This window comes from Poecilia reticulata, linkage group LG21, assembly GCF_000633615.1.
Source record: "Poecilia reticulata strain Guanapo linkage group LG21, Guppy_female_1.0+MT, whole genome shotgun sequence".
In the NCBI taxonomy this organism is placed as follows: domain Eukaryota; kingdom Metazoa; phylum Chordata; class Actinopteri; order Cyprinodontiformes; family Poeciliidae; genus Poecilia; species Poecilia reticulata.
The window spans coordinates 13,120,509-13,134,575 of NC_024351.1; the positions used below are offsets into that span (position 1 = coordinate 13,120,509).

The 14,067-nt window shown below is 38.2% G+C and overlaps 1 protein-coding gene and 1 long non-coding RNA gene across 2 annotated transcripts; one reads left to right on the forward strand and one right to left on the reverse strand.

Annotated features, from left to right (window-relative positions):
• Positions 1–2,559: 2,559 nt before the first annotated feature.
• Positions 2,560–6,235, reverse strand: LOC103457344 (uncharacterized). The gene is made up of 2 exons (XR_532421.1): positions 5,812–6,235; positions 2,560–2,692 (listed from the first exon to the last, which is right to left on the reverse strand). It is a non-coding gene; the product is annotated as an uncharacterized LOC103457344 (long non-coding RNA).
• katnbl1 (katanin p80 subunit B-like 1) lies at positions 5,553–13,575 on the forward strand. The gene is given in 11 exon segments (XM_017302050.1): positions 5,553–5,784; positions 6,244–6,341; positions 6,344–6,376; positions 6,511–6,548; positions 8,144–8,414; positions 8,492–8,607; positions 8,689–8,739; positions 10,703–10,792; positions 11,552–11,656; positions 12,922–13,015; positions 13,131–13,575. Coding segments are annotated over 10 exon segments (918 nt in total). The 5' UTR covers positions 5,553–5,784; positions 6,244–6,254; the 3' UTR covers positions 13,164–13,575.
• The last annotated feature ends 492 nt before the right edge of the window (positions 13,576–14,067 follow it).

A 14,067-nucleotide genomic window follows, 5' to 3' on the forward strand; every position in this document is an offset into this window, starting at 1 on the left:
AGAAGAAAAATGTTCTTCTCCATCATCAAAGAATCTAAACCGGCTGGTTCTTCTTTGATGAAGGGAAGTTTCTTATTTGGACGAGTCGTGTGGGTGGGGCAGTGTGGCTAAAGGTTTAACAGGGTGGACTGTGTCTTACCTGGAAAATGCTGCTCCTGTGATGAATAAATCCAGATCTTTAGGTCCTCTGAATGTGTGAAACTCTTGTTTCCTAACATTTCTAACGTTATGACTGCCTTGTGTAACCCCCATTTGTTGGTTGAGCTTCTACCAATATTGTGCTCAAAAACTAAAACTCCAAAGCAAAAGCGATTAGGATAATCAAATCTGTTTCTCAGACTATTCTTTTTCTTTCTGTGAAACATAAAACTTCCTTCTTTATCTCATGATAATTTATTTTGTTGTGATATTGCTCTTTGTAGGTCACTATCCCAGACTGAGGAATATTTTTTGGAGATAAAAGATGCATGTTTTTGTTTTCTTGATCTAGAAATGGCAAAAACTGATTTAAATTTGGCAATCAAGTGAAAAAATTTTTACATATGCAACTGGTTCAAACTGAATTGTTTTCCTTTTGTCAGCATTACTATAATCTTGCTATTTTATTTGGATCTTACCAACAACGCTGGCTTGTTCTGATCAGTTTTAGCTGTAAGTCAGCATAAATACTCTGAACTTTATCTGCTCAGAGTCTAAATGCCCTGCATACACATTTAAAACAAGGTTTTTCTAGGTCACGTGTGTCAAACTCGAGGTCCGTGGGCCAAATCTGGCCCTCTATAACTTGTGTGTGCTTAAATATCAATCAAATCAATGCAGTTTTTATCTGTTTACTCCCAAATTATATCAATTAGTCCCTTCAGTTTCTTGAGAATTATCATGGAAATTCATGCAAAATCAACAAATTCCTGCACTTTTTTGCACTGATAATTGGGAGTTGATTGCAGATTTTTCTCAGGAATTTTCAAAACAGCTGCCTCAGTTTTAATTGAAGTCAGATTATAGTCCATGATCTAAACAGCGAGTGATAAAAGTCACATTTACCGTTATAATTAAACGCAAATATTTCCAAATTAGTACCACAAACACTTTGATTTTTGTTGCGTAAAATCACAAAAAGAATCACGAAATTCTGGAGGAACTGAAAAGATGATTCATTGGTATTTTAACAGTTTGTGATCAAGTTTTATCAATACATTCTGGCTCAACCGGCCCTTTAAAAGCGTTCATGATCTGGATTTGGCCCAAAACGAAATGAGTTTGACGCCCCTGGTCTAGGTGACCTGTTAACTTTTAAAACCTCTGAGAGAAACAAGTCCAAATCTAAATCTAATAAAGCATTTTATAATCCTGTTAAACAAAATATGCAACCGTGTTTTCCATGCCAACTCTTTTGACTCTGTAATTGTCTTATTTTGGCGTGTGATTTAAAAACTTCTCTGGGACTTTGGTAATCATTTGGCAGTCTAAAAATCCCAGTGAAACCATTAAAGGAGGTCTGAACAGCTGGATCTGCCAGCTTTAATCAGTTACAGACAAACGCTGCCATCTAGTGCTGGAATGTGCATTTAACAATCTCTCAGTGTCTATTATTCTCATCTGTTTGCTGTGATGGGCCACCTACTGTGAGATTCGTCTCATCAGACTATCAAAAAGAGATTCTCTGCTCCATTTTGATGGTCTGAAAAAGCTTGAATGTTGATGCAGGAGGTTCAAATGTTCTTGAACTTTTGTGTTTTCTCTTTTTGTCAAGTTATAATCGTCACTGTATTTTATTTAGATTTGACGTGGTTGACCATCTCACAGTAGCATACCAACGCGAGATCAAAGAAAATGATACATGGTGATGATGATGCAAAAATTAGCCACGTTACTCTGATGCCCCTAAATGAAACTACAGAAGCCTATAGTTCGTAAATATGACAAACTTTTCATATTTTATTTGTACAATTTTTAATGATTTTTCTCTCCATTTTTGTGTCAGTCACACAAAACACATTGAAATATACTGAAGGTTGAGGTTAGTTACATGTCAGATAAAAAAAGGAAATACATTTCTGAGAATCTTTTCACCGTTGAGGTGTGAATAGTTTGAGGTGTGAAAAGTTTGAGGTGTGAATAGTTTGAAATCTTGTTGTTTTATTTATCCATGGATGGTAAAAGTCTTTCCTTTATGGAATCTCATAATTTTGACTTTAATCTCAGGATTCTTCCTTTTTGTTCAGAATTCTGAATTTTTCTCAGATATCTGTTTTGTTTTTTTGTTTTTTTTTTTGTCAGAATTATGACTTTAATCCAAGAATTCTGATTTTAAAATTAGAATTATTGTTTGTCCTTAATGTTGACTTTAATATTCAGAAATCAAAGTTTGATTTCTTTAGTTTTTTTTTTTCCAGTGGTACTAATCATCTTCCATATTAATTTAGAAATATGGCACTTATTATTCCCACTCAAAGGCATAGTTAAAGTCCAGTCCTGTTTTTTACTTATAATTACATGCAGAGCCTGGTTCTGCGTGTAATTATAATCTGAGATACAGATGAACTTTCTGAACAGTGAAAAGGTTCCCAGGCTGACGCATCCAGCTGGTGGCTTTTATTTCAGGGAAATTGCATCAGTGTGTCTCCTGCTGGCTTTCTGATGATGCTCTCTTGCTGGCAGATGAGAAGAGGAGCTCCACCAAACACAGGATCTGTGGGGAATAATGGAAATGTATACTTCAGCTGAGGTTGGGCTAAGAGGGAGTTTTATGTTTTTGGAGCTTCTACATTAAAATTCCTCTGAGATTTTTAATCTAAGCCCCAACGCTCTCTGTCTGCTTTGAGATATTCACCCAGGAATGTTGAAATCTCTGCCTCCGCTGCTCTCTTGATGTCTTTGTCATCTTTTTCATTTCATGTGGGTTTGCACTTTGCAAACAAGAARCCTTTTGTTTATGCACTGAGCTGATTGGACAACAGAGATGCTGTCATTTCAAAAAATATTTCCAAATGATGTCAATGCAATTATTTACTGTATATGGAGCTCTGGATGCAAAGACAGCCGATTAAAAAACATTTCTAATCCCCGATCAGACGGTGTGACATGGACAATGTCACRCAGGCAATAATTTGTTTATTTGACAAAGTATAGAAAAGCAAAGTGTAGAATAAGAGAAATACGGAAGAGGATTAGGGCCACTGACTTTAATCTCAGTCAGAGGCCCTCACTTTAATCAGACTTATTCCTCAGAATTCTGAGATTTCAGTCGGAATTCTGAGAAAAAAGTCGGAATTCAGAGATAAAAGTCAAAATTCTATTTTTTTTCCAGTGGCCCTGCACTCTGTAGTAATCTGTAAATTGAGTTTTTTCTCCTTCCTTTTTTCGATAAAAGAAATCTGATCGGCATCATTTCAAGATTCTCCACTTTTAGACCTGAAATATCCTCATATTTTATGAGTACTTGACAAAAATGTCATGTTTTATCTGTTTATTGTAATATACTTACCTGTGAAAGCGAAATGCAAAGCAGGAAGGGTCATCACTTAGATTTCCAGAGGTTTTGTCAAATAAACTGGTGAATTTTAGTTAATTATTAYATCAGTGCTACAGAATTATTGGTCATGTTTTTCAGAAAGTTGGAGTTGATTTCTTTGAGCTTCGTTTAAATAACAGTTTCCTTCTCTCGGAGCCGGAAGAGATTTTTTCTGCACTCTCAAACGTCCTGCTTAGCAGTAAGCACATCCTGCTAAAAGAGACTAAACAGCCTTTCACAAGTATGGWGGGGATTTTCTGCACCTCAGCCAAGTTCCAGCTTAAATTTCCAACACCCACAGACTCCAGCAAACACTCTGCTTTTATCCGGGTGAAACCTTGTAATGCAAATCCTTCCTTGCTGATRTAAATCTGATAATGCTCTTAGTCTCTTTSTGGGTGGTTGTTTTTATCTGAGAAGATCAGACACKGAAATCTTTCCAAGTTATTACTTAAAATGTTTCCAATAAGCCTAAAGGCAGCTGGAATAAACAAGGTCTGTTGTGATATAATTGATTTATATCCGCTAGATGTTCAGAACTGCAAAAGAATGGTCAGAAAATGTTGAAATATTTTTTACAACCTTATAAMATTATTGATTTAGATTCTACTTTTTTATTTGAGCCCATTCACAACCTGCTTTTACCTAAACTCATCATAAGACATCAATAAAAATGTCTGAAATCTTAAAAACACTCCATTTACCCTTTCAGATCCCCTCACTGTCATCTGCAGGGCCCTCTRGTTTGCTATTTTTCAGTTTAATCAGTARCTTTTGCTGTTATTTRTTACAAAACTCCTACRGTRAAATAAAACAAGCACCTCTTATTCTGAATAACTTACAGCCAAAAATGTCACTAAAAATGCTTGGAGAAGTATAGTTGGATCTAAATATCTTCCAGACAAAATGGAAATCAAACGACTTGGACTCTTRATGCACCACAGATTAAGCTTAGAAAAAAAAGAAAAACTTTAATCAAATATAGACATTTGTTTTGGAATATTGATCAGTTTGTCTGAAAAGAGAAACTCATAATTTGGTGTTTTTGTCGTGTATGCAGCTCAGATCACCAGAAATGTTCATTTTTGTGGTTGTCTGGAGACAGAAACGTCCACATTTTAAATGTGCAAGTTTCTCCAAAACAAAGCCCCGTCGGTATGTGTTGGTTCATTTTCAATTTTTCCAGTATATGTTGGCTGGATTTTACATGCGTTACCATAATGAATGGACCGTTAAACCTTCCAAAGAAAATTGGGTCGCTGGTTTGTTATTGTTCCTATTGTCTTTGAATTAAGAGAATCAAAATGTCTGGCATCCAGATTGCCAATTAAATAAAAACATAATCTTTTCTGGGGAAAATSTCAGATATTTCCATGTTAATACTTAGAAGGAGGAGCAACAAAAATATGCCATACGAAGAAAAGCTTCTTTGTATGACATTGAAGGTAAGTATCATTGGCTTCCAGATTTATGTACTGAAGATTCTCATTAGTTTAATATACAGCAAATACATATTGAAATGCATAAGTTATATAAACACAGTTAAGGTAACATTAATTGGTGAAAGATTACATACACTCATCTTTTCATAAAGTCTAATTTTTCATGACTCTGTCTACACAGATCAGCATTAATGATAAAATCAGCATTTTAGATCAGCATTAATAATAAAAAATAAACATAAAAACACAAAATGTGTGGAAGAGAGTGTTTGGTGGCTGACTGAACATGAGAAAGTTGGAAAAGGACTGATTCTCTTTGTCATTAAAATCAAAACAGAAAACTGTAAGAAGAACCCCACTCACAAGACCAGGTCTATTTATTTATTTTAGACTTTTGTTGTTTTAACAACAGCTGTCGATTAACCTGAAAGTTACAACTTTGACATTATTATATGAGTCGTTTTACTTAGGAATCGTCCAGAACCCCCGTGAAAACGGTGCTCTACCTTTACCAAGCTGCAGTGCAGACTACCTACCACATGATGGCGCCATAGCGTGGCGTTACAAATGCKTGTTTGCCAACGTCCACCAGTCGTCGCTAAATCTACCCAAACTCCATTCCTTTCTTTGCCAAAATCAATCCCACAATCCCGCACACCGGTGGTGTATTCATTTGAATGGTTAAACTGTGAGGCGTTAACATCGAGGTGGAGTTTTTGGTCTGAGTTTAACCAGTTTTTCACGTATTTTTKGGATTTACACACCTGAGGAGCTCTTACTACAACCTACAAAATGAGTCGGTTGGTATTCGATCCCCCGATGTAAATGGTGAAAACAGTAGCTTGTCGGAATTACCATTTGTTTTTATGTGAAGCCATATGTTCCCTGAAGGTGGCGAGGCTAACCTGTTAGCCAGCTAGCTCGTAGCAGCGGCCCAGCTCGTTACTTTTGACGTCTCCGTGTTTTCTTCGCAGTTGAGCTAAATGCTAAAAGTTAAAGCTACTTGTAGCGTCAGTTGGGTAGTATTAATTGCTGTTTTATCAGCTAATGTTCACTTCSTTACTTGGCCTGTTTTCATGWTTATGCGAGCTAGAAGTGTATTCTGAACTTTAATTTCGACTTTTATTGCAGCTTAACGAGTCTAAATCGGGAAACGCCTATTCAATTAAAACGTTTAGATGTACCTTTTACATTCTTAGTWGATATTRTGTTAAAAGATAGCCTTAATGTTAGTTGCCAGCTCCGGATATGTGAGTTATACCATCAATGATTATGTTTGTTCAACAGTGTCCCTTATTATGGCAGCTGGCAACCATTGTAAGCAACGGGAAGTCTTTAAGGTCAGCTGCAATAAATCCAATGGCTTTCTGCGGTCCTGCCTGCATGTTTCGATGTTTCSACTGAAAAGAACATGAAGAAGGTATGAATACCAAGAACTCTGGTTTAAATGCATGAAATACAGTAAATATGTGTGTTAAATCCTGGTGAAAGTGAAGTGTAGATCAGTGGTTTCTAGTAGTGGTAGAGCCCTCATCCCCTATCCTTTTGTTTTAGGTGGATTTTATTAATAAGGAAGAATTAGATAAGGACAGGTGAGTCCCTAATTTCACATCCGTGGGGTTTATCCAAATATAATCATTCACTCACCGTCCCACAGATTAGCCCTGGAATATTACAGGTAGACCTCAAGAAATTAGAATATCATAAAACCTTTTAAGTGATTGAAATCAAAAATGTAGCATTCACATGTTGCGTAATCTTTAAATGTAGAATTTGATAGTTCAAGATAATATCAAAACACAACATTGAGTTTTTAAAAGAATTGGTGGAGCATTACATTTTTGATTTGCCATATCCAAGCATTTTCATTCAAATGAAGTAGCAGGAAATTGGTAGAAAAAGATTGAGAAGCAACAGGGACAGCTACAAATTTGAGAATATTTTTGAAGCAAAGTCCATTCAGATGGGGAGGTGTATAAGTCATKTGTTGTGGCTGACTTGAGTTCATTGTAAACATAAATCCTAGATAAAAATCCACCCAGTTACTGGAAAAATAATTGCATGTATTTTGATCCAAGCAACACAGTTTTGTGAAAAAGTTACAACTGGATCCATCTGAAGTTTTGGAAAATAAATAACTTTATTGTAATATTTTAATGAGTTTACAAGAGTATCTTAAAACTCTCAAAACATTTTCTGTGACAATTAACAAATATATTACTGACATAGTACTGAATAGCAGGGTTTCCCTCAGTGCATTAYAAGCCTGGCGGGCCACCAGGTATTCCTTGTGCCCCCACCAGGCTTAGCATTATTAATTTATCTTAGATTTTTTTTAATTATTGACATTTTTTAAGACTTTATAGTTGGTGTTTGGGTATTAATCTTCTGGTCTTCCAAAAATGCACACTTATCAAGTAATATTTTCAAATTTTATTTAAAGTTATTTCTCAACTTTAAATATTTTTTAACTCAAAAACATGGCRGCCATCTGGACAGCTGCCCTGTAGGAAACCCTGTATAGGTGTACATTTGAACACCTTTAATATACATTTCGGTATATTAAAAAAAGAWTTTTCATTTTCTGCAACCTTTAGTTAAAAAAAAAMMCATTTATAACYACAAATATTATGGGCTTTTAAATTTTGATAACCAATTTCCTGTAGTAGATATTTGTAATTTTTAAACAGTCCCCATTTTATTTCTATTTCTAGACTCCAACATAAGGACAAACATTAAACGTTTGCCAAAAATTGATGGGTAAAAATTTCTCCTTTGAAAATGATGAAAAATACCTAATAATTTTGAAACTCACAAGAAAAATAGATCCCCATAAAAATATGCGAACAAGCAGCTAAAACTTGATATTTAAATCTTTATTTAAAAAGATTGAAATATTAAGTTTGAATAACGGCCGTTTTTAGTCGGAAGTTATTAAGAAGGTCTGAAGAGCAGCAGATTGAAAATTCCTAATACTAATTGTTTTGAAAGCTGAATTTGGTGTTTTATTAGCTGTTGGTCATAATCTATAATTAATATAGTTAGTTTTCAGTGATATTCTAATTGCTTGAGATGCGCCTGTAAGTCATCTTCCCATTCCATCAACACAGAATATTTTGTGGCTTTGAATCTCACTTCCCTTCTGAACGACCGCTGCTTTGGCCCGTCTCCGTGTTTCTCCCCTCAGATTCCCGGTTCATCACACAGTGCAGAGTCTGGGCAAAACACAGCGGCCGTTGCCTTGCAAGAGGAGGAGTTRTTCATCGGTGGAGGTGGGCGCAAAGCTGCACCGAAGGTCATCAAATGTAGGCCGTCTCCGTGGCCCCGGCATGGCCAACAAGGAAAATGAGGTGACATGCTCCGATGACGTGCGGGGCGTTCACTCCAGGCCGCCGATGAACCCTGCTGAGGCTTCCAAGATGGCAGGGGCCAGCTCCAAGTACGCGGACTTTACCGAGGTGAGAAACAGACTTGTAAAAGAACGTTCACCGTCTTGGTTTTCTCTTACACAGAAGTATTTTTTCATTTTCACAAGTTATCAAAGGACCATGAAGCTATGACCCACATTCTCTTTGGAAGAGATCTCCGACTTAAAGTAGCCCTGACACTATGGCGAAGAAATGCCAGCGAGCTGGTGTCCTACCTTATCAGGTAAAATTATATCGTATTATTTGGTGCTTTGGGCTTTTTCTCAAACCATGTAACTCATTTTTAGTTGTTTTTGCTCCTCAGAATACAAGACACAGGAGTGCTGCTTGACTGCTTACCKGTCTTAACTAACAAGTGAGTTACCTTTCATTTTTATAGCCCAACTGTTAAATTTTTACGGGTTTTTTTTTCACAACTGGTGGTTTTAAAATGTAACATGTCCGTGATAGGATTATACAGCTGAAGCCATAAGTTTACATACAGCAAATAAAGACGCATACACATTTCTTTCTCACTCTCTGAAGCTAAATTAGACCAAATTTTTCTGGTTTTGTCAGTCAGATGTACTAAAATGATTTCTATTTGGTAAATGTTAGAAAACWTATTGAGATTTTTTTTTTGTGACCATCTTTGAATTCAGAATATTACATATCAGGGAAATTTGTCTTCTAAACTTCAGGTTTCAACTGTACCTTGTCAATATATATTATAGTTATATTAATACAAAAACTGTATCTATATTAAGCCTCCCTGGTAAGGTCTATTCAGGGGTCCTGGAGAGAAGGGTCTGTCGAACCTCGGATTCAGGAAGAGCAGTGTGGTTTTCGTCCTGGTCGTGGAACACTGGACCAGCTTTACACCCTCAGCAGGGTTCTGGAGGGTGCATGGGAGTTCGCCCAACCAGTCTACATGTGTTTTGTGGACTTGGAGAAGGCGTTCGACCGTGTCCCTCGGGGCCTTGTGGGGGGGTTCTCCGGGAGTATGGGGTACCGGGCCCTTTGATACGGGCTGTCAGGTCCCTGTATGACCGGTGTCAGAGTCTGGTCCGCATTGCCGGCAGTAAGTCGGGCTCGTTTCCGGTGAGAGTTGGACTCCGCCAAGGCTGCCCTTTGTCACCGATTCTGTTCATTACTTTTATGGACAGAATTTCTAGGCGCAGCCGAGGTGTTGAGGGGATCCGTTTTGGTGGCCTTAGGATCGCATCTCTGCTTTTTGCGGATGATGTGGTCCTGTTGGCTTCATCGGAACATGATCTGCAGCTCTCACTGGAGCGGTTCGCAGCCAAGTGTGAAGCGGCCGGGATGAGGCTCAGTGCCTCCAAATCCGAGGCCATGGTCTTGAGCCGGAAAAGGGTAGAGTGCCTTCTCCGGGTCAGGGGGGTCGTCCTGCCTCAAGTGGAGGAGTTTAAGTATCTGGGGATCTTCCTGTTCACGAATGAGGGAAGAAGGGAGCGGGAGATCGACAGGCGGATTGGGGCAGCGTCTGCCGTGAAGCGGGCGCTGTACCGGTCCGTGGTGGTGAAGAGAGAGCTGAGCCAAAAAGCAAAGCTCTCGATTTACCGGTCGATCTACGTTCCCACCCTCATCTATGGTCATGAGCTTTGGGTCATGACCGAAAGAACGAGATCACGGGTACAAGCGGCCGAAATGGGTTTCCTCCGCAGGGTGGCTGGGCTCTCCCTTAGAGATGGGGTGAGAAGCTCGGTCATCCGGGAGGGACTCAGAGTAGAGCTGCTGCTCCTCCACATCGAGAGGAGCCAGTTGAGGCTCGGGCATCTGGTCAGGATGCCTCCTGGACGCCTCCCTGGTGAGGTGTTCATGTCCCACCGGGAGGAGGCCTCGGGGAAAACCCAGGACACGCTGGAGGGACCATGTCTCTCGGCTGGCCTGGGAACRCCTTGGGATTCCTGGAGGAGCTGGAAGAAGTGGCTGGGGAGAGGGAAGTCTGGGCCTCCCTTCYGAAGCTGCTGYCCCCGCKACCCGACCCCGGATAAGCGGAAGAAAATGGATGGATGGATGAAAAACACTTAAAAATATCTATAAATACCACAATAAGTGATAAAAATCAATGTATTTTTAGTGATCTCAACTTCTTTTCTTCAGTTCATTTAAATGAGTTGTTTCATTATTTTATGGCTGAACTGAATGTGTGACATAAATAGATGCTRAAGAGAGTTTACTGTTTTAATGGAATGAATTATTTTACTTTTCTACCTCTTTTATAGAAAATTCAGGTGTACGATCAGTAAATCCCCTTCAGTCAACTGTGAATTGTCATCCATTCATTATTTATGCTTCTTTTTTTCTGATTTTATTAGTCTTCAAACTGAAGCACCATGTCTGTCACTTGGTTGCTGTGTTGACCTGCTGCCCCAAGTCAAAGTCATTCTTTCCAGCAAATATGAAGAGTAAGTCCCTCTGATATCATTAATGTTGTATCACCACATCCATGCAAGAAGTTTTAGTTGTGATTTCTTTACCTCTCCCTGCTAACCATGTAGCAGAAGAAATGCTAGTTTTTGTGAAAAGGAGGAAGGTGACAATCTTGGACAGCTTTGGTCACTTTATTCTGTATTTTGGAGCGTAAACTGAGAGAAAATATTTTAAATATAAKGGTCAAAATTTCTTAAGGACTTCAGAGATTGCTTTTCCTTCCATATTTGGGGAAACGCTGAAGCAGAAATTCCTTTCACTATAGTTTTTCAGTTCCACTTAATGAAAGTATTACAACATAAACTGATGTATTAAAACACTTATTCAGTGTTTTTTAACACACCGAATCATTGTGCATAAGATATGTTGTGTGGAAGTAAAAATTTAAAACTGATGTAATTTTGATGTTACCAGAAATTATGACAGGCAGAGGATGATATGACTAAAGTGAAGGAGTCGTACCGTTCGTTCACCACAATGCTACCTGCTGTTTTCTGATTTGGTCCAGGAAAAAACTTCCTAAAGTCCCTGCTGTGAAAACGCCACAATTATTTYCCTGAAAAATGAGTTTTTAGATCTGGCTTTAGCTAATTCTGCTTGCCATTACAGAACCAGTGGGGGCGCTCTTCTTCTTACATTATACAAACCTGTTGTTTACGTCTAAGAATGACTTGGATGGGGTGAAAACCAGTCAGGCCTAACAACTGCATTTATCTGTTAATTATTCTTGACAGACACATAACGGTGGCTTTACACTGGGTTCAGTCCATCATCAGGAAATGGTGGCCTGAACTTTCCAAAGCCGAGAAGAGACTGCAGGACAGTTGCTCAGAGGACAGGTGGGTGTGCCATGCTGATTACCATCTTAAAGAATCTCCAAAGTTGAACCTTTTGATCGTCTTGTGACGCTCATATTTCAGAATGAGTGAGGATTTCTAGTGGCCTTTAAGGTGGACATCTTTAATGTTACCGATTAATATTCAACTTAATATCTTGGCTTCATCACAACTAAATCTAAATTTAGTTCTGTTGACAGCAGCTGAATGTAGAATAAAATGTGTTCAGTTGAAATTAGTGCTTTCCTTAGTTCATACTAAAAGACGGTCAAGACTGTGGCGTGTGCACTTAAAAAAAAAAATTATCCAGAGGTTTTTTGGCAATAAGTTCATGTTTTGTGGTGTCTAGAAAATGAGTTGTTTCAAAAACCTYTGGAATGTAACGTCACAGATCAACAAGCACTGCCCCTCACCTAGCAACAGCAGGAAAGCCCATCCTGCTACTTAGCAGCCACAGCTGAGCTCCAGGATGTTTGGTCAGCAGGTTAAACCGCTGTACAGTGACAGCTGAACAAGACAAGTGTTTTGTTTTTTACTTGCCATCCCAAAATCACTTACTACATTCTTGTTGATTGTCCAGGAGGCTCTACTAATGCTTTTCAAAGATGTATGGTTGTATGACTGTGCATCTGTTTGCAGCCATTTTSACATGCGAGTGTAAATGCTGATTTTTGGGGGAAYTTATTTGGATTTAAAGTGACAAGAAGCCCWAAAACAGCTAATTCTGAAAGGAGCTCAATAGCATTTGGAAATCTGATTATCTAAGATTTATTATGTGCAAAAAATTTATTAAACATGTTTTGTGTACCTATAGACCTATCCTAACCTGTTCAAGGAAGCAAAGTAGGCCATCTTCCAAGGTTTCTCTCAGAAAACTTGCTAAACCTGGTGGTTGCGCGCTAAGGCAGTCATTCATCCTGCAGCCCGTCRTGTTTTTGAGTTAAATGTTTAAAGTTAACGGAAAATTGGAAATATCACTTAATTATGTATTAAAAGATTGGAAGATTAATACCTGAACACCAACTATAAAGTCTTAAAAAATGCAAACATTTAAAAAAGACTTTAAAAAAATAAGCTTGGTGGGGGCACAAGTAAAGCCTRGTGCCCGCCAGGCTTAAAATACACCGGGAAAAACCATGGCTTTAAGTTTAAGTTCTGGTAGTTTTCCAGGTCCAAGTTAAAGAATTGGTTGGTGTTGGCAGCTATGAGTTGTCAGCCTATAAGAACCACTAGACAACACTTTGATAACACTTTTGTGTTTGTTTCAGGAATGTCGATGTCATGAAGCAGCGACTGAAGGACTTGTGGAAGGAAGGATCTCGATTATGTTTGGTTTCAGGATCAGTGGGAGAGCTGGCGAAAGTAAGTCCACTTCAACTGCAGTCTCTAAATATTTTTWTTCAGTTTTAATATTGTTTGATGACTTTAAAATGTGTATGTTTTAATTAATTATCATGCTCTCTMATTTGTTTTCCAGACCATTGAATCTCATCTCTCTCAACTGCCCTGACAGTTAATACATGWAGCGCTCTGAGGCATGTGACCACTACTGCTGATCATGGCTGTATTTTGAACTGATAATGTTTGCCAGAGAAATGGACTGGTTCACTCTGCGGACACTCAAACCTCTTAMCTGGGACTGAACTTGATCATTCAGACAACTCTCCTCAGCTAGAGCTGGGGACTCCTCTGGAGAAGGGCAGCAAGCCTGCACAGAAAATGACTGCTTCACATTGAAGTGGACCGTCTTGTGAAGGGGCATGTTTAGTGGACCTCATGAGACCGGCCGTTATGATGCTCTATGAAGTGCCAATGTCTTTGTCTCTCACTACACCACTTGTCTTTGAAATGCCCTGTTTTTTCTTCTGTGTGCCTGGTTTCTCTGGAATCAGGAACTTGAATCTCCAAGAGTCTTTAAGTTATTAGTTGTCTTGCCTCTTCTTGTTTTGTTTGACCACCAAATGTCTAAACAAGTTATTCTTTTAATTTTCTTTTAAATAAATTTCCTAAAAAAAAAAAAATACAGTATTGCTTTTCTTCTCACTGTGATTTGTCTATGCATTTTTGTTGAACCAGTCTTCTGTGACATTCGACATCAGTTCTCATAATATTGGATATCTCTGCTCTAGTCAAGTATATGATTGTAATGGTAGAAAAAAACTGGTCCTCCTTGAGGAAAAAAAAAGTCMAGTTTGTGGTGACAGTTTTGGACAAAACAGCAAAWATATACTCAAAGACAAATTATAAACKGAGTAAATGCAACTTTAAATCTCTAAACTTAAGCTAGAAACATTATTGCCAAATGTTTACACTTTAGTAGATGGAAGTGCAGTGAAAGCATATGAGATTGTTCCCACCAATCTTTGGCAATTTAACAGATTACATGTCTAACAACAATCCACGATAGATAAAAT